Here is a 21,753-nt window from a genome sequence, read left to right as displayed (position 1 = left end):
TAACCTAACAGGATTATCGGCGGAGGCAGTTTCAGGGCCGGATCACACATTACTGGCGCGGCTAAGGCACAGATTTTATTACACAAATGAGATTAATGTTTAAACGCACTGCGTGTTATGTTGAGTAGGCTTCGCAAATACACCTACACGTTTCGATGCTAATACTACTTAGACAATGGATTTGTTTTAATGAATATTTGACATCAAAGAGGAAGGAAGGAAAGGAAGGTGTGTCACACATAGAGGAGAGATTTTTTGTGTCTAGTTTTGCCAGTTTTTCACTTAACACAAAAAAAATTGGTGAAAGGAGTGCCTTATATAAATAAATAAATAATTAGTGGATTTATGTAATCATAAGTAAAGTACAAATAATTATTATTATTGTAAATGACATAGCACGTGCAAAATTAATTCATAACCCATGACAAATAAAATTAGGTTATCGCCACACACAAACACTCAACAAACACATGAGCGACGTATCCGGCGACGTGAAACATGTTTGAACTCGCGGGGCGTGTCAATTAAAACGAAAACAAACGTCTCTTCAAAAAGGCCATTTGTAACGCTCAGACAATCGCAGCCGCGGGCGAAACTGACAAACGACGGAGCGATAGCGACGTCTAAACCGCGCTTTTGAACTTCTTTGACGAGTCGATAAGGTGGAGAGTACACGGAGAGTAGCGCCATGTTTTAGTAAAGCGAGAGCGTATGACAGTTTGATGTGATACCTGCAGGTTTTCTGATTCAATGATCGGTTACTGGCATTGCATTACTCTGATATTGACAGTAACTTAATTAAATAGTTATTTATGTACTTCAGTAGGCCTAGCATATCTCGCCCGCGAGATAGACTACCCGTCTTTTTCTAACTGTAGTAATTAAAGAGGGACGGGCCAATCATGTACTAACCCGGCTGTATAAAATATATGAGCAAAACATTTGTTCTCATCACGCAAATGATTTTGTCAGAATTTGACTAGGCTAAACCGGCGGTCAAAATCTGTATCCTGCTTGAAAAGTGTTTCGGCCTGATTCTAATTTTAATAAACGTCAAACATTACGATCAGTGCCCTGTTTATCAAAAGCTTGTAACTTGTACATAATACATGTGGAAGTCCCTTTCTGACAAAAGCTGTCAAAAAGGGACTTCCACTTGTATTACAAGTTACAAGCTTTCGATAAACAGGGTACAGGCCGTTTCTTACTTGTAGACTATAAATATCCCTGTAATCAAACTTATTTCATTCACAAAATAGTTAACCCTAACGTTGATAATTTGGACGATTCACGGCTTCAAGAGGCTCAATTGCGCAACAAGGAGAGACTCTAGCGCCCTTCATGTGCTCCGCACCTAACCCGCGCCTTTGAAATTCTTTGACGAGTCGATAAGCGCTCTCTAACGCTCGATCCTCACCCGACTTTGAATCGAATACTCTTACTAATAAAGGCGATACAGCTTTTCAACACAGAGAGACTTGTAGGGGGTTGTTTACAATGGCTGTTTAGCAAGTTTTGTAACTCGTAAGTGGGTGAATGTGTTAGATCGATGCGACATCGGTGTGAATGCGGACTCAGATAATGGTGACGTTTCCTTGGAGCTTTTAATTACACGGGTCGGTGTTGATTTTAATTAGCTGTTACACGGAGTTAGGTTATAATAACTGGGTTGTCATTTGTTTAAGATTCTGATAGATTATGGGGAATTATTCGGTTTGATTAAGCCATGTAGGTAGATTGAATGAAATTAGCACCCTACACACTAGGTATTACTACTTACCTATTACACTGAGTAATATATAATAAAATGTACATATTTTCTATGAGTGTTTAAGCAATATTATACTTTCCGAGTAGGTAATTTTTTTATTATTAATAATTATTATATGTTAAGCTTTATATGTAAATAATCATAGAAAATCTCAGGCTAAAATAATTTAGTAAAAATGGAAATGCACAAAATTCGTAATAGTACATTACGAATGTACTATTACGAATTTTGTGCATACAAATATATATGATACAAGTGCGAAAAGAAGGAAATTCTAGACGAGTGGCGATAAATTGAAACACGATCGAAGGGAGTGTTTTAAATCGACACCTTTTCGCTCGTGTATTGTACAACGTTTTACAGTACATATGGCCCTTTAAATTTTTGACAGGCACGTATTGTCCTTAATCCTGCCCTAAGGCGGTAAAGTAACACCATATATACTGTAAAGTATTTTAAATCGTTACTTTAAAACCTAAAAGCTGTACAAAACAAATTGAAATATATATGCAAAGACGTCAACACTGTGTCGTTTCATTCGTTCATGTTCATTATGTCGACGTTATGTAGAACATTTGACGGGTGGGGTTTATTAATTAAAACCGACGGCACGCCCTTTGACAGCTGTAACGTCTTAACAATTATTGTTATCGTTATCTCGCCCTATTGTGGCTTGTTAAACGGGGATGGCTATAACGCGACTTGCGCGATTGTTGCGTTTCCAATGGTTTATCGTGTTGTTTATTCATTCAAAATGTTACGTAGATATTGTAATGTTGTGCTGAAATTGTCCAAGATAAGAGATTTATAATATAAGGAATTTGTACAACACCCTCATCAGTTCTTTGAATTAGACTGATACCACACCTGATAGGTACAAATTTGTGATGTAACCCCATGTTGATAAGTTGCACAAGCCGTGCGTTAAATGTAAGGGGCAATACATTTCCCATTATATTAAATACCTACTGTTGCAATTGTTATTTAAAAAAATGTTTAGTGCTTTTTTTCTGCCAGAGACAAAAATAAACATGTTTAAGTATATTTTTTTTTCAAAATTTACGTTTTACCACTAATCAGGAATAAAGTAACATTATGGATATTAATTCCTTTAAAAAAAAATTTTACTTCAATCTTTCAAAGTATTGAAGTACTAAAATTTAATTTTAAATTCAAACTAAAACTCCCGTTTAAGTACAGGTTTAAAACGAAGAATAAGGAAAGACGCTAGGTTTTATGCCTAAGCCCTAGCAGCTAAGACCTAGAGTCAGGTTACCTTCCGAGACGGTCAGTTGATACCTACATGGCTTAACCTATTTGTATAGAGCTCAGTTGTTAGGTTACGCGGCGTAGAGATTAGTTTCCTGTGTTTATTTCTGTTTTACAGTTATTTTACTTTTTAATGACTGATTTAGTGTAGTCGATTTTAACTAGACTAGCCAGTTGGCTTTTGATAGCTTCTCCCTGCGAAGAAGATGGTCCTCGGTTTGATCTTTCGTTAAGGGCATCAATTTTAGCGATTAACATAAATATTTATTTTAGATACAGATGCTTTCTTCGTTAAGTATAAAGTATGTCTTCTACTGTGGGGCCTTAAATGCAGGGTTCGATTCTACTAGCTAAACTGAGCTACTTTTATTATGGGATCAACTTTGAAAACGCGAAAAATTTTTTGACTGTTAATTTTGCTGACTGTCTTAGTGTAGACGATTTTGACATTTTGGCCGATCTACATATGATCGGCCAAAATGTATGAAACAGAATAAAAAATGAAATGTATGAATATTACTTACTTAGTTACTCCTCTGGCGCAGCAACCCAAAGTGTGTCTTGGTCTCCAACACAACGAACAATTAATATTAAGAAAAGTAATTTTATGGTAAACATAATTCAACTAATCAATTGCACGATAAACCATGGACTCCAAATTAAATTAACTGGCTAACTCAATTTTACATCAATGTACATATTAGTTTCAGGAGAGGAAATAGCGCAAAATATCTATAAATACTTTACTCTTTACAAAGTAAGTCCAAACTGCCCTAAAAATACTGAAAATCCTTCTACAATACACTTCTTTCTTATTGCACGTAAACAAAACATAATTCAGAATTGAAATCAAGTTAGCCAGTGGACAGTGGCCGTGGCTAACCTACGGCTGCTCGTTAATCCCCTTACCTCCAACTTTCACCTGGCTGCCGGGCTAATGCCGTCCAAACAATGGAAACACGGACAAGACAGTCTTACCTGCTTAATTGAGATATATTGAGTTAACGTTTACGTTTATGCAAGGTTTTATGATGTGCTGTAAAATGCAGGTAGTAAGGTACAGTAGCGTTTAAAGTGAAGTCAAAAAGCAGGATGGCAAGAAAAGTAGCTAACCCCACGAAGGCAAGGCCCCCACGAGTCCATTACCAAAACAAGATTGTAACAATTTTTAATGTTTTCTTGAAGTACCTACTCGTACTAAGTAGTTGCTTTTAAAAAATAGGCTTATTTCATGATTGCAACGACTTCATGACTTAAATTAAAAGTAATATTAGTATCAAAATAATGATTTAAATGCAAATAGGCAATCCCACCGAAACATCATATATATAAAGTTGAAAAACCAGAACGGGATAAAAAACGAGGGAAGAAGCGAGATGGCGCCTTACAAATTTCTAAAAAAGTTTTTGACACGTTTCTCAAATACGACGCACGTATGATAAGAAAAAACTGTTCTAATCTATTATCTAAGTATGAGAATATAACTAGAGCATAAAAACTATCGCTTTCGATGCGTATTTAATTTACAATAAGCAAAAGAAATTTTCATAACATTCTTCATTTTACGACTATCGGCTACTTTCGGAAACTCTCGGTTGGTTTCGTTTCGAACTTCAAATAACCAAAATTGTGTTTGTTATGTTGGTATGCAGTGATTTCGGCCTTTTTTACTCGAAGTAAAATAAAAAGTGCTGTCAACCTCAACCTTTTACCTTAGTTTATGCCCGTACGAGTGACATGCCATATAATGACTGATAATGACTTATCAATATCAATAGTAATTTGTATTTTGTTGTTTTAAATTTCTTTTTGAGTTATATTATTCAGATTTACTTTCACCGCTTCGGCAAACAAATTCGTCCGGGGACCGGGCTGCCGAGATGGGCCAAAAATACAAAGTTGATAGCAAGTTATAATGTAGGTAGATAAAATTTAAGTGCATGTTCAGATATTTTTGAGCGAAACGACCTGGTGAAAATCTGAAAATAAGCCAACGTACAGTCAGCAGTCGACCAAATATCGTAATATAACTCTGTTGCTATAGAAATAAGGATGTGTTCCGATATACTGGCGGAATACTGAGAGACAAAAGTGGCTAAGCTTACATTGGCTCGGACATTTAGAGAGAATGGGAGAGGATCGTGCCGTGACGAGAGCGTACTTGGGACAACGAAATGGGAGACGCCCAATTGGACGTCATAGGTACCTACCGCTGGAACGACGTAGCTGCTCGAGATCTGCTTATCCTCGGCCATGGGGACTGGCGAGAGCTATCGCAAGACCGAGAAACATGGTGTGTTTTGTTTTGTCTTTTCTCGGAGGCCAGGATTCACATAACCGTAGTAAGTAATGTTAGTATTCAGAAAGGGAAATGGGGAGTACGTACGTTTGTACCAAAAGGCGATTTATGGGCGGTGGTCGTCCATATTCGTCTTAAGGCGGATATTAATCTAATGAACGTTTTTGCAATTAGGCTTATAAAAATAAATAATAATTTTATGTTGAAACGAGTTTTAAATAAATAACTACGTAGATGAAAAAGTATAATTTTGCCTTTTATCAAATCACATAATTTTTTTCAGATATTTTGCGTATTAAGTTATCCAAATAACGGGTACAAATAAGAAATCCCTATCACCGTTATGAACCCTGGCAGGGTTGACACACTCTTTATTTCATTTACGCGAGCGGAGCTGCGGGCCCGTCTAGTTTTTATATAAAATGTTGCCAAGCCCAAACGAAACCATAGGCTCGCACTGTCAAAAAGTTATCAGATCTCATAGACCCAACCTTTTAACTCTACAAGCCTCCACAAACTCTACACCTTAGTCAAAGTATGTGCCTTGGCCTGTGGTAATAGATTCTCTCTTAAATAATAAATAGCAAGACGTAAGTATGGCTGATTGATTAACTAAAATGCTATTATTCCGGGAATTGGCAAAATAATATGTTTCTTTTCATTTGTAAAAATCCTGTAAGTTTGAATCAGTATTGACAATTTATGATAACTTTAAGACTCGTAGCCCAACCTAAACACGCATGTTGACCGTGTGATCGGCTTGACAATAGCGTGTGGATTTGCGTGTTTGCTAAATAGGTATTCGTGAGCGATGATCTAGTTAGATCGGTGCGTGACGGATGCTGAAACCTAGCAAATTCCACAGCGACATTAAACCTATTCGATTATGTGTCATGTGAGGTAATGGCGAGTAATTATATGAAACCATGAGAACTGCTGGGCCAAGGTCTCTAATTGAATTCTGAAAAGCTTTAAAAATATACTTTAATCTACGTCAGTGGAAGATCAATTAAAGAAGGTAAAACGCTTAGAGCGATAATCGCCGAAGAAGACGATGATAATTCAAATGATGCGTAGCAAGGCGTGATGTTCAAACGTGTCATCTTCAAACAATTTATAACCTTAAAACGCAAATTCTTGCAAAATTGTACTGAAACGACATCTGTCATCCTAGCCATGTCGTTATGAAAATACTGTAAGTAACAGAGACTGTTACTGTATTTGTAGTTTGTAGTTTGTAGTTTGTAGTACTGTAATATTTCAAATAGGCAACACTATTTCTGAAAAGTCAAATTTTTTTTTGTTGCGAATAAAAACTTCAGCATTTACGAATAAGCTCCCCTGTTGCTGGCATTACGTGAAAATAAATTACATATTGTATAATCTCGGTACATGCGATAACATCTGTTAAGGCGTTAATAATTAGGTAGCGACTTGGCTGCTCATATAATTCGAGACGTAATAGCCGTGTAACGATGGTAAAAGAAGCTCATTAAGAGCATATTAAGGAGTGCCAGAGTCAGCGTGAAGCAGATCAAAACTCTAAACACAGATTATGCGTGCTTGCTGGCTGTTAAAACTTTTTTTAAAGAATGTAGCTATTTACATAAATAAACAATATAATTAATTTTTCTGGAGCTACATGTCAACACAGAATAGGTCATCTTTGATACACACAGCATGTATGTACTTCTTTGATTGGATAGATTTTTGAAAAACTTATCCTTTACATTTCCTGAAATGGCGGAATATGAGTAGGGGCGCGATTCGGGAAATGATTTAGAGATTCACTAGATATGAAATAGTAAAGATATGTGACGTTCCACGGCAAAAGGTACCTTATGGCGGCTGGCGCTTACGCTATTATTAACGCCGCTCCAATATTCAGCCGGGGCAATGATACCTTTTGCGGTTGTCTATTGTTTGTCCGAAAATTATATAAAATAATACTCATATGCCCGAATTTTATTTGCCCGAATTTCATTTGCCCGAATTGTTTGTATACCATAAAAATTATGTGACATACTCTTTGTTTACCCGATTATTAGATTCCAGAACGTACGAGTGCCATAAGTGTTGTTGTCCATATTATTAATTGTAATAATATTATTTAATAGAATATTTAACCTCACCTAACCCACTTTTCCTTTTAAGGGTCGCAGTTCAAACCTAACCTAACCCATTTTTCTAGTAGCATTTGGTTTCTGTAAGGGTCGCAATTCAAACCTAACCTAACCCACTTTTCTGATAGCATTTCTTTTCTGTAAGGGTCGCAGTTCAAACCTAACCTAACCTACTTTTCTAGTAGCAATTATTTTCTGTATGGGTCGCAGTTCAAACCTAACCTAACCCACTTTTCCAGTAGCATTACTTTTCTGTAAGGGTCGCAGTTCAAACCTAACCTAACCCATTTTTCTAGTAGCATTTGGTTTCTGTAAAAAAATTATATTATGGCTAGTGATAATTATGGCTTACAATGATGATGACAAATGATATTATTGAAATTAATTTTATGGGAAACAAAGTTTCTGGCACGTGACTAATATAGTAAACAATAAGTATTGCATATGTAATCATGGGAAACAATATAATGGCTGTTGACTATTATGGCAAATGAAATTATGGCGAATGAAATTCTGGCAAGTGGGTGTATACGACCTTTTGCCGTGGAACGTCACATATCTTTACTATTTCATATCTAGAGAATCTCTAATTCATTTCCCGAATCGCGCCGTAGGTATTAAACTCGTGGAGTTATTTCTCTAGAATCTAGATGAAGACGCCAATTTTAAAGGTTGACTTGTTTATAAAATTTAGCACCTCTCATTTCATGAATTATACATAATATTATTCACACCGATCTGTCGAACACATTGTATGGAGATTCGGTGCACATTACATTTCGTCAACTACCTATAACTTCTATATTAAGATTTATTCCACCAATCATTTATTTACGATACCTACGGCAGCAACAGAAACTGATTTAACATTTCCTTTATGTAAAGAGCTTTCCATCGAAAGCTGCCAAATTAAGCTCATTCTATTCTGGAGAAGTTAGCTTCGGATGAGACTTTTAGCAGAATACTTATGCTAACTCCACGTTAAGTACACACGTCTCACAGTTCATTGTTAATTCCCTAAGATTGGTTCAAGTCGCTGGAAGGGACTAGCTTCCGGCTTATGTAAATTTATGTAACACTTTGGAGGTATGTTTCTAAAATGAAAATACAAGAATCTATTTTAAAATGATTACTTTTTTATTCCCCACAGCAGTTTTTTTGGAGTCAATAAATGCTAATTTGCTGATGTAGTACTAACAGTGGACTCTAACCCCCTTATTAATAAAATTGAGCAAACCTCTGTTAAATTTCGTTCCTTTCTAACAAATAGAAGTGTCAAATTAACAGATAAGGACAAACGATTATCAACGGCTTGTTACATTTGGCAGGCGTTTAGGAATAACGCCATATTTTTGTTTTTTTTTTATAATATAGGACATTCTTAAGGCCCCAGTACACAATGGGCCATCGCCGGCCACTCCAAGGGACGCAGCCATGCGGTAGAATGAGATAGCAATATCACTTGCTCCCTCTAACGCATAAATGCGTCCCTTGAAGTGGCCGGCGATGGCCCATTGTGTACTGGGGCCTTTACACAGATTGACTAAGTCCCACAGTAAGCTCAAGAAGGCTTGTGTTGTGGGTACTCAGACAACGATATATATAATATATAAATACTTAAATACATAGAAAACAACCATGACTCAGGAACAAATATCTGTGTGATCGCACAAATAAATGTCCTTAATGGGATTCGAACCCAGGACCATCGGCTTCACAGGTAGGGTCACTACCCACAAAGCCAGACCGGTCGTCATGTATTATAGTTCACGAATTATCTGTGACCAGTGTGGGTGATGGTACAGATTTGAAATTGGTACTAGTTTTTGTTAAAGCGAAAGCCAGAGTTCGGATCGAAACAACTATCTCTGTCACTCTAATTACGCCTTGAATGAAGTTAAAGAAAAAGATGAAATTTGTGTCCACTTAACCCTCCCGGGGGGCCAGGTAGGCCCTCTGACTCATCAAGATGTGAAACTAAGCTTTGTTACAATTAGCCAGTCGCGATATTTTCTTTCAACAAAAATGTGTGATCTCTCTTTTAGGCGGAAAAAAGAGGCAAGCCATGCCGCTTCCAGAGCTTTTATTGACGAAAGCGTTTTAGGGCGGAAGCTCGCGAAAGCCCCAGCGAAAGGCGGTGATTTGATTCCGTACATATCTGTTTAAGCTCCATCTAGCCCGCTCCTGAGTTCATACGTTACTTTAACGTTGATGGACTTAGACGTACGCGTTGCACTAAGGCAAGTTTAGTTAACGGGTACTGAGGGGCTACCGCGAAAACCGAAATTCGCAAATTGCGGGGATCTTACTCTTTTACTCCAATGAAGGCGTAATTAGAGTGACAGAGAAAAATGCCCGCAATTGACGATTTTCGGTATTGGCGGTAGCCCTACTGGATGGCTTTTCGAGCTAGATAGGAAACGAATAAAAATGTGTTATTTAAATAAAAAAAGCGATCATAAAAAAAGAAATTAAGTTTTACTAACCCAAACTTTTAAACGAGGTTTTCAATTTTTTCCGTCAGAAACAAAAAAAAATGTAGAATCTATTAAAGTCGTTTTAAAAGATGGCTTGGAAGATCTTGTTCTTGTCATGTCGTAAATCCTACCGTAATATCCTCAAATACTGTAACATTTGTAGGTATGTGGTTGTATTTGAGGGATGTGGAACACAGTGTGCCGCACACTGGTAGTCAGACCACATCCCTTTGTAAAGAGTAATTATGATTCCTATGCTGCCTATTTTCATACAATACGCGGGATTCTAAGAGCTCAACCCGTAAATGGCTGAAAACATTAATTTTTCACCGGATTGTTGATAAGAATCTCGCGGTTGTAAGTAGGTACAGATTTAAGCACTGCATGCTACATACGAGTACCTACCTACTACAGCGTATTACGCGAGCTATAAGATAATTGTATACTTTATCTTAAAAATTTACAAAGATAGCCTTCTTGTGTGCATTTTTAAACAATAATATACTATGCATAATTACAATGTTATTATGCACGGTTTGAAAACAATTTAATTGCCTTTGAAAAATTTAAGTGTAGGTATGTATTCTACATTTTAAATGAGTTTATAAGGTGTAAAGCGTATTAAAGTGACAAGTAGTCTTAGAGGTAACTTCTATATAAAACCATTACGAACGTCAACTTTTCAAGAAAATAACAATCTATGCTGATGCCAATGCGATTTATATTATTAGTCATTTCTCTTTAAGTAAGTGCAAATGCTTGCCATACCGTAAACTACTTTGCCAGAGTTTCTTCGCCTTCGCGTATAATTTGGACACCCACAAACTTGCTCAGAGTAATTTTCATACACAAGCGGTCGCCACATATCTGCTGCTCTGTCGCTAAGTAGGTAGCTAAGTACGAAGATTTCGTAAATCTTTACTTAGGTTCCGCGCATTAAAGAGTGCGCATACATGATATCTTCTAAAATTATATGCAGGCCCCTTTTTCTAGGACATACATTATACAAATTTTCTCTTTCACATGCATTTAATCGAAATCTGTTCGTTTTTGAAACTATTGGCGAAGATTTTTAAGCCTCTATATTTTTCTACTTAAAAATTTTACTAAGCTCCCTTAAACACTCGCAGTTTTATGAAGCCATATTAATGTCATGGTAATATTATAAGATAATTAGGTATCGTTCTATCGTGACCCAAATATAATAGTTATTGGCTTTAAATATATACGGTTGGATTGAACAAATGATGATGCATCATGACTAGCTCTATTGAAACGGACACCTATAATTGATTTGCAAGGTTCTAGTGACACACATGAACTATAATTATTAGCTGTTATAACTGGTCGAGAAATTATTTAATTCTAAATGTTAATGAAATCAAAACAACGATGATATTTCACTGGCTACCTGCGAAAACGGCCAACTTAATCACCTATATTATAAAGTTAGTTAATACTGGTGAGCTCAGACCACCAGTTTCATATCCAAGGGATTTAACTGACCAAAGGACAGTCCCGAGCGGCGGGCGGTCCGCGACTAAACCTCAACTAATCCAAGCTCCATATTAAACCGTAGGTGCTAACCTGTGTGCCCTCGCCAGTCGCCATATCACCCCCTTATTGCGCCCCCCTAAAGAACTTGATAGCGAAAACTATTGAAAGTTACTTTGCGCGATTAACCGCACCGAAATTTCGCTTATTTTACAGGTAAGCCGACACAAGTTTAGGCCGTCGCACTATAGGTGTTATTAAGAGATTATTGTGTTATGAAATTTATAATTTCCCTTTAGGAGACGCGTTTTGTTGAACCCGATTTCAGGATGGTATTATGTAAATTCAATAACTGTGCGGGCTTAAGCGACGGCCTTTGTTTTCAATTTGAACTATGTATTTACATGTGCCGGGTTGGTAATATACTTATGTTAAACAATGATTCGATACCACTAAAACGGCAAAGTAAAGGCTTTGATTAAAAATTCTGTGAATGTTTATCCTCTGCTATTAAAATAAGAATATTGGAGACGTCTAGGAGGAATAGAACGCTGAAAGCCTTCAATAAGGCTTCTTGCAGCACTTAGACGGCGCAGTAAAAAAGCGCATCGAGGCGGCAAAAACTATTTAATAACGCGCTAAAGAGGAATCCACGGTACAAAGAAAGACGGTAAAAGCATCGGTCTTCACAAAGCGATCACTCGGCGCCGAGGCTCGAAACATGCAAAGGATTAATTATTATTTTAACATTTCTCTTGCGTTTCGTCCGTCCTTTTTTGCGTCCGCGCAACTTAAAGGCAAGAAAGTTGCTAAATAATTAAGTCGCCTTCTTAACGACAGTATTTCGACGTCTACCTAAGTAGCCGATTTTTCATGGGGAGGAAGTTTTTCCTTAATATTTTGTGCCCAGCAGACTGTTTTATGCCGAGCGACATTAAGTCGTACGCGGCGGTGATCGGATTTTGTTCAGACTAGAATGAATCGATAGTTACATCTACGTATTTTTTTTATAAATATATACCTACACGTGTATGGAACTTACTGTAAATAGCTGACATAGTGTTAGTTTCATAAAAGCAGTGTGTTTTGTTTTATAAAATTAATTTGCTTACATTATATTTTATAAATGATTAGGTACATATACAGGGTCATTTTTGGACCGTTAGCCATATTGTGCGAGGTGATTAGGTAGGTCATACTGACCAACTTTTTCTATGGGACCATCCCCGAAATCCCAAAAAAAAATTTGGCCTTCCCATAGAAAACGTCGACATCCACTCGACCAAAATCTTTGAAACGACCAAAAAAAAAATTTGTAATTTCGGAGTTGGTCCCATAGAAAAAGTTGTTCAGTATGGCCCACCTAATCACCTCGCACAATATGGCTAACGGTCCAAAAATGACCCTATATACCTTGATAAAAGACTATTTACATCCGAGTTAAGGTTTTAAATAAAAACACACTGCGCTTATCGTCTAACACTCGTAGAAACTCCACATTTTCACAGACACTGCCTTAACAAAATTAACCAATCACTTTGTTCTCAGGTAAAACGCTGCCAGTCCATTGCGTGGTGGAGGCGGTGTCGTCGCTGGAGGAGGGCGCGTGGCGGCGGCGGTCAGTGGTGGAGACCGACAGCTACGTCATCATCCCCGCCGCCACGGCGTTCCACGAGCTAGTGCCGGCGGCCATGATGAGGCTGGGGTACCCGCACGAGCTCGCCGCCTCGGCCAAAGGTAATCATCCAAGATCAACAGTCTTTGACTTGGAAGGTTCCGCGTTTTCCGGGCGGGGCGTGAGCGGCGCGTGAGCGTTTTATATGTAAAAGCGGCGCGCCCCGCTCACGCTCCGCCCGGAAAACGCGCCTGTGTGACGAAGCCTTAATTTATCAGAAATTTAACCTCAAGTTTGGCTCTGTTTTGGACTTGTAGCATAACATCAAGGTCTGTTACTAACGATGAGAAAATAACGGTGAAATGCAGATTTATCAATCGCTTTCCATCAACGTCGATGATGATGTTATGATGCTCCTCGTGTATTGAGCAAGCAAATCATTAATTAAGCTTGTATAATTTAAAAAAAAAAAAAAAAAAAATATTTAAGAAAAAATATTGTTATTGGAGGATTTAATATATTATATTTTTATTTTATTATGTACTTGTTGCTGGTATTTTTTTGTCTGTTGGTTGTCCTAGGTCTCTCATTGCATTTCAAAACACTTACATACTCAAATGTGTAAATTTATTTATCCACTGCCTAAAGGTTGTCTGGAAAATATCTCTTTTTTGCGATAAAGTCGCATGTTGTTCACCTCTACTTGTGTTGCTGTTTTTTCTGCTTTACTTTCTTCTATTGAGGTGTGTAATAAAGAGTATTTAATTTGTTTTCTATTGTAAGTACCTAATTTTTCAAAAGTATATTAAGTAAACATCAAATCGTGCCATGAGGGCTGCAGCAGTCCTTTGAACCTGTTTAACCAGCTGTCTTCCACCCAGGTTCAGTGGTAATCAACAATTGGAAGCCATTACCATTCGAGCGCATCTCCGACGGACCCCTGGCCACGGTCGGCGAGGTCTTGGGAGAGCTGACCACAGTGGCGACGCTCCGTATACAGCTGCTGCGGGCGCGGCAGACTCCGCTGCAAGATATCAAGGACAAGCTGCTTAGACTACTGCTGGTGCAGAGCAGGCCGCTCTTGATGTCTTCTGGTTGCCCTTTGGATGAGGTAAGTTTTATAAAAGCTTTACAAATATGATAGACAGGCAGTGCTAGATTGCAGAGAAAGGATGTCCTACATTCTGCAAATAACATTTCAAATGTTTATCTTAATATATTTGTATGTAGGTACTCATTGCGGATTTAGTATTTAGAATAGTAATGGATGACTCGCGTTAGACCGGGCCGTGTCCGACCCGGAGCTTCCGGCCCATCGTTTTCTATGGAAAGCATCACGTAATCGCCGGTCATATCATAGAAAAGTAACCGCCGGAAGCACCGGCCCGGACACGGTCTAACGTGAGTCATCCTTTACTCATGCTCGTAGGTATATACGGTTCAAGTTTTTCAAGGACTGACCCTTGTTATAATCTAATAATGTTACGCTTATAAGTAAAATAAGAATAAAAATATTTTCGAAACAGATTAATTGAATTAATAAGAATATTGAGATATAGGTAGGTATATTGTGAGTATCTAACAATACACGGTTAATATAACAAACGATTTCTACAACAAACGTACTCCTCATCGTTATTAACCTATCCCTCCGAATTGAAACTTCGTATTTCCATACAAATCCCGCTTTGTATTCGCCAAAAACACCTGTCAAACCAAATTACGTCAACCGATCCGCATTAAAATCATCCCGATCTTCGGTGACAAAGCGATCGCGCCCGACTGGGTTAAACCAACACTCACAATGCTCGTTGGCAATGTTCTTTAAAGCCTGATTGTTACCCCGACCCCGGAACCTTACCCCCTTATTAGGGGTAGTACTATTGTTTACAATGTTTTACAGCAATACTTGCAAAACAATAACACGATGTGTTGTTTGTTACCAAAATTAGCTGTCTGAGGTAAATGCTGTGCTTTAAATATTATCAGTTCAGATTAAAGTTTTAACATATTTATTATTTGCGCCAATAAAGTAAATTATACAAAGATTCGAGATGTAGATGTAACATAGGCCCAATTCGAGCAATGCTTATAAGATGTCATAGCGATACGATACCGATCTCTCGGTGTCAAAAGTGACGTTTTTGGTTGAAGAAATGTCACTTTTGACATTGACAGATAGGTATCGTATCGCTATGACATTTTATAAGCATTTCGAATTAGGCCGTCTGTCTAAAACAATGTACAAGATTTGATTTCCATAATTGGTATTAGTACTTACAAGGTCAGATTCAGAACTTCATGAAAAACTAACTTTTATGCATTGTTGCAAAGTTCTTTGCCGATTCTTAATTATTTTAGCATAACGTATCCAATTTTTTAGTACCTAATTAATCTTGCCCTTCATTCAGTCAAACAAATATCGAAAACGGCTCAAGCCAAGATTCTTGATACCAAACCGATAAGCACTTCTTCGTTTCAAGTTTCTGCTGTCAATTTAAAAGGCAGGGCTCACGAGGGCGATGGAGACAGATTATCAAACTCTCTGTTAAGTAGGCGAGCGTACAATTTGGTAGGTCGTTATAATTTGCGAGGTTACTCTTAAGTCCACTAATAAGGATGATCACTCGAGGGAGGAATTAAGGAAGCATTTGTTTTGATGTTCGCGAACATTCCGCGGGTGTACAAAAGGAGAACACGGTTTATGCGAATTTTGATGTCATGATAATGAGGTACCTTAGCTACGCCTTATTAGGAGATTTAATCTTAAACATACTTTACTCGGAGTATTTATTCTTATACATACTTTATTTGATGTACCTAAACATTATTTTATCGACATTTTTTATAATAGTGTGTGTGTAGGTATGCCATCGACAATACATTTAAAAATTATACGAAACAATATATTTTCCAACTACTATTACATTTAAAATAATCGAACTTAATGGCAATTTCTTCCTTACTTTCACATAGTCCTAAGGATTTTTTTAAGCCCCAATAGAATTACTTATAACATAATCAAGCGATACCACATAACATTATAAGCACGTTTAATTTTAAACACATCATGTTATGTTACATATATGTACACAGACACTAAAATGAAAAACATATTCATAAACAGATTCTTATAAATTGACATTAATGTAATTTGTACTGTAATCATATGTTGTGAAATAAATAAATCTAATCTAATCTAATCATATCAATAATAGCATCCATTTTATTAACCGAACCTATATCACTTTAAAAAGGTCTAAAGTATTAACGTGCCCACGTGTCTGTGTAAGTGAATTTACAGCCTAAATAACCTCAAAAGATATACGTAGAGCAATTTGTCGTAGCGATGAGCACCTGCCTCACACGGGATCTTCATACATAATAAATTTAATTGAATCTCAGACTCATCCGCGCCTCGTGCAGCTTTATTATATTTTCTAAATATCCATGTTGCGAACGGGTTAGGGGGTGGAGGGGCCCTCGTCTTACCAACTTGAGCCGGCGAAAGAGGGTTAAAAGGAGTTTTAGATGTACGAACGCTTTTGATCTTATTAATACCATAAAATAATGCTTTATAATCTTATTAAACACGAGGTTAGCGCTCGACGCGCCCTCCTCCGGGCTTAACCGCTCGCGATTTCAATATAGCTATTCCATTGACACAGTCAAGTGGCCCATTTAGATTATATGACTTTCGACGAAAACGTTGCTCAAGAGGATAGGCATTTGAATGACTCTCTCTGCTAAAAATTTAAATATCATCTCATCGTGAATTGTGTTGCAATTTTTTTAAACTATGTTCCAAACTATTCAAGTTCCAGGCAATTCAGTTACATGAAAATGTTTCCCAGTAAACTGGCTAGATTTACCTTGTGATAGACACTCTGAGGAAGTTAAGCAAAAATCAGCCAACAAGTTTGCTAAATATCTCGAGGTCGGTACAAATGAGTCAAAGGTATCCCTAACTGGGCTAGATAATCAAAGACTCCGAAGTTAGTCAGTAGCTAAACGCGAGATGAACTCGGCTCTACGATATTATGGTAATTTATAGCATGGAAATTTGTGCCACATCGATTTCAACTTCCAACAAAGTTTTGGACGCTTAAGGAATATTTTACCCAAAGGGTTTTAAAACAGACGGGTCTATAGGGGATCAATTTTCACCTATAAATCTTCTAAGGCTTTATTTTCGAACTAATTTTAAAAAAGAATTTCGTTCTGGGTAAAATTTTAAAGTAATACAGATTCAACGAATAAAATCGCATGTTACACGTGTAGATAAACTAAAGTGATATGAGATAAGAGTAAGCCTATTGTGTTATAACCTGTACTAGTACATCAAGAAATGTTGACTGTCAACCGAATTACGTATTAGTCGGATTAGTTATGACAGAGTTATCGCAGAGACGCCAGTTCTCGTAAATCTTACGAGTTGAAGACAATATCTGAAAGCAAATATCGTTGTACTATTTAAAAATATAAAACAAAGAGGCGGATTAACGTATCACTCGGGCTGTGCTAATGCCTTGCTTGACATGATTTACAATCTAAATGTGATACCTGCGTTAATTTAACATTTGATTTAGCATACAGATCATTTACTTATTAGACAGAGCATTAAGTATATACTTCGTAATACTACTATTAGAGAACCGACGACGCATAAATTGGCATTAGCGCTCCCATATTTTTCCCATTTCAGTAGGTACGTCCTGCACGGAGACTATGGGTCGTGTTCTACGTGACAGCGTGATAAAAACTGTCTCTGTTTCTTTCAATCACGTCGTGTTATAAAGTGACACTTATTTTATCACGTGGATAAAGCCATCCATAATAGGCTACATTCTGGGCTACGATGGTCGGCTCTTTATCATTTGTCACCATGCCTGTCACGTTTTAACAAATATGTAAGTGCGAAAGTGACGCCTGGCATGACAGGTGATAAAAATGCGACCATGATACCGCTTCTAGTTAACAACCTATGTTACAAACATCAACAATAATAAAATTGAGTTCTGGGCTACATTTTTAAGATATAATTTAGCAATGAGGGCTGCTGGGTAGTCCTTTGCAAGTATTAGAGCTTATGTGTTATGTGCTGAGGTGTGATGACCGTGATATTCAGATCATATTAAGAATCTCATGATACAGAGTCTAATAGTTTAATGATTTGGCGCTAGCAGCGCGCGACTCGCCCGCGGCTGACAAGTCGCTTGACGACGTAATCACCAGCATTGTTCTATGTAATCTCGCGATACCGGCAAATCTCACTTGCATAACTGTCGAGCTGTGTAAACTCCGCGACGGTATAATCTGGCAAGTTCTCCATGATTGACTACTTGCGATTAAAACCTGTCTAAATAAATGCTCGCGTTATCTTTAAATAAATAGTTGTGAAATATAAATGTGGAGTAGAATGGAATTATTTTCAGGGGGCACTGAAACTCGTTCGTAACACTTGCTAAATATTACATCATACTGAAACAGAAATGTAATATGAAGTTTGACGCTTAAGTGGTAAACCATTTTTCAATTCGTTCGTATTCGTTTGTATGTATTTCTTTTTCAGTCACTTTGACAATGACATAGATTAAACTACTTGTCTTGTTAAGTTATATATGGAGTACTATTTTGTAAGCATTTAGCGGCATTCTCGATGTGTTGTCGGATCGAGTTACAGTCGAAATATTTTAGTAGAAGCACTTAGTCCGCGGCGTGTCGGCACCTCGTTGAAGGCTCAGTGGGTGGATACTAATTGCCAAGACGCCCTTTGCTCATTGTTTTAGAGCAGGCCATGATTGAAGTTTCGGCGGCGGCCGCGGAGTGATGCCTCTAACCACAGCGCAAACAGCGCTGCGCCGGCCACTTGCGCATGACATACACATTAACAGCCGACCTAATATTTTCATAATCTAATGGCGATGTTCTGTGAAACAATACTCCGTGTTTGCACGAACAATTATCTGTATCTGCTGCTGTTTAGACTGACCTCTTTAGAATCCTCTTAAATTGTTTGCCGAACGCCGTTTCTGTTTGCCGTTCTCGAGACAAGCTGATTGAATGAGAGTTTAATTTCGGTGTCTTTTGTTGCAGGTGACGTTAGCTCAAATATGTAGGGGCCAAGACAAGCCGCCCGGGCCTCACAACTTCCATGAGCCATCGGAAGAGATGCGTAGAAAGTTTGAATCCTGGTGGAGTGCCCAGGTGTCTCCACGACCGCCACCATTCAGCCCTCGACGGTATCCTTCTCCGGGGCCTAAAAATCGCTCACCCACACTCGCGATGCCTGATCACTTGCATCCAGCACTACAAACCGTTCAAAGCCAATATCCAACACAGAAAACTCGAATGCGAACAAGTTTCGACCCAGAATTAGAGTTACCCAAGCTGCAACGCTGGTTTTCAGAGAACCAACACCCTACTAGACAGCAAATACAACAGTATGTCCGGGAACTTAATAACTTGGAGTCGAGACGTGGCAGAAAACCTCTTGACGTTAACAACGTCGTGTACTGGTTCAAAAATGCGAGAGCAGCACAAAAACGTGCTGAATTGCGTAACATCGGTGGTATTGGTTGCCATCTCAACGGCTTCAGTAGTAGAAGCCACAGTCCGAGTAACGGTTCTTTGATGGCTGGAGGTGATGGGTACCCACATGATCATAACTCTATGAAAAGTCCATTGCAACTATCAGGGAGTCCTGGCCGATACCCCATGTCAGTCATGTCTGAGGACAACTTATCCAATGCTGGATCTGATTTGGATGATGAAGGTGGTGACGTGAATCCAGATGACCGACCAGAAAGCCCAGAAGCGCCACTTTCCCTGATTACTACAAAAAAGAATAATGGCACCGAAGAGCATGATAAAGAGTCACCAAAACCTCCGGATATAATTAAGGTAAATAGGTACATTATACGTCTAGAACTATTTAAATATTTTTTAACGAATGGTATATCTAACGTGCGTTTTAATTGTTACAGGTGCACGACATTAAACAAGAACCACGAGACCTAAGTAAACCTGACCAAGAACACTCACCGCACCGTTCACCGGCGAAGAACAGCGATAGTTCGCATAATAACAACAACAATGATGAAGAAAACGGAGTGGTTGACGACCACGACAACGCTTCCGATGACGACGTCGTCCAGGAGCGTCATTACCGGCCTTCCTCCCCACACCTCGACCGCTTACCCTTTCCCATGGTGCCGAATCACCCTATGTTTGGACATGGAATCATGTACATGAGTCAATACATGACGGGGTTTCCAGGTGTTGGTGGGGTTCCCGGTGAAGGCGCTAGCGGTCTGAATCTCGCCCTTGCCGGCGCTTCAGATGAGCGGCGAAAACGCAACCGCACATTCATAGACCCAGTCTCCGAGGTACCAGTCCTTGAGCAGTGGTTCTCAATGAACACTCATCCTTCGCACAATCTCATATTGAAGTACACGGAAGAGTTGAACAGAATGCCTTACAGGCAGAAGTTTCCGAGGCTGGAATCGAAGAACGTGCAATTTTGGTTTAAGAATCGCCGGGCGAAGTGCAAGAGGTTGAAGATGTCTCTGTACGAGCCTTCTTCGCCTTCGCACTATACACATCCAGGGCATCCTCACGCCCTTGCTGAACGTAAAATGGTCTGAACACTGCGCATATTAACTTAAAGCAGCAAAGTACCTTAGTGTTGTGATTCCAGCTAACAAGTTATAATTACGTAGAAGGTAGACGAGAGAAGTGATTCCATTAAAAATTGAATGACAGTGTATAATCAGAAAGACTGAGTTCACTTGAATTGTCTATGGTGTCGAGTGCCATGTTAGTATTTAATGGTAGTGACGTCAGGTGGCCGTTTTATAATAGCATGCAATCTGTAAAACAAGGAAGTCTTTCTTTCTAACAAATATAGTTCAAAGAGAGTAGGTACCTACCATGTGTTTTATAGGTTACTGACGTTTATAATTAGACCCCCAGGTAATCCGTGCTGGTGGTTAATGTACTCTGTTGAAACGCTAAAGAGTAGGCATAGGCACGTATAAAGTTAAATTACCTATTGATGTAAACAACTTGCAATTCTAATAAGTTTCGTAGTGCTTGTTTCTAATAAGTTTCGTAGTGCTTGTACATAGCTAGTTGTACAAAACAAAAAGCGGCAATTAGTAAACGAATCTCAAATATAGTATGGTACTTAAATGATTGTACCTACATCAACTGTCAACCTAAAGGTATGTACAGCTTTTTTAATTAGTTTGTATCTCAATTCTATTTAATTTATAATTAAACTAAGTAAAATATCGAATATAGTTAATCAACAATGAATACTCTCATCATAACTCCGATTAAACCAAACTTTAGGTGTATTGTAGACGAAATTGTAAGAATGGTATTCAATGTTATTCTTATCGTGTAAATTTATTGTAAAATAAATGGATGTGTCATTTAGATTAGATTACGTACCTAGGTTTATTATAAACTTATTGCACATAGAAGTTTTAACGAAACTAAAGTTTCGCTAATATCGACCTTGGTTGGTCGAGCAGATTTGATGTTCCTAGACTTAGTATGGTCGTAACAACTTTCTTTAGCTTCTCTATCTTCACACTAAGAAGCCAGAATGTATTAATCATCACTACCTATATTATTTATATTTCACACTGCATAGAGGGCTAAAATGATTCTAGAAAAATCTTGAACAGATTTTCTAG

At 38.1% G+C, this 21,753-nt stretch overlaps 1 protein-coding gene across 1 annotated transcript in view; it reads left to right on the top strand.

The window, feature by feature from the left end:
• The window catches only part of LOC134790165 (homeobox protein dve-1), a 95,148-nt gene extending 74,043 nt beyond the window's left edge, over positions 1 to 21,105 (top strand). Inside the window, exons 3-6 of the mRNA XM_063760977.1 lie at positions 12,982 to 13,170; positions 13,930 to 14,159; positions 19,145 to 19,951; positions 20,035 to 21,105. Of these exons, the coding sequence (XP_063617047.1) occupies positions 12,982 to 13,170; positions 13,930 to 14,159; positions 19,145 to 19,951; positions 20,035 to 20,694 (1,886 nt within the window). The 3' untranslated portion in view covers positions 20,695 to 21,105. The remainder of the gene's footprint in view (positions 1 to 12,981; positions 13,171 to 13,929; positions 14,160 to 19,144; positions 19,952 to 20,034) is intronic.
• Positions 21,106 to 21,753: the final 648 nt, after the last annotated feature.

The sequence above is a fragment of the Cydia splendana genome, chromosome 4, assembly GCF_910591565.1.
Source record: "Cydia splendana chromosome 4, ilCydSple1.2, whole genome shotgun sequence".
Taxonomy (NCBI): domain Eukaryota; kingdom Metazoa; phylum Arthropoda; class Insecta; order Lepidoptera; family Tortricidae; genus Cydia; species Cydia splendana.
The sequence above is the reverse complement of the archived record's forward strand: the minus strand, read 5'-3'. Positions and strand labels throughout refer to the sequence as shown.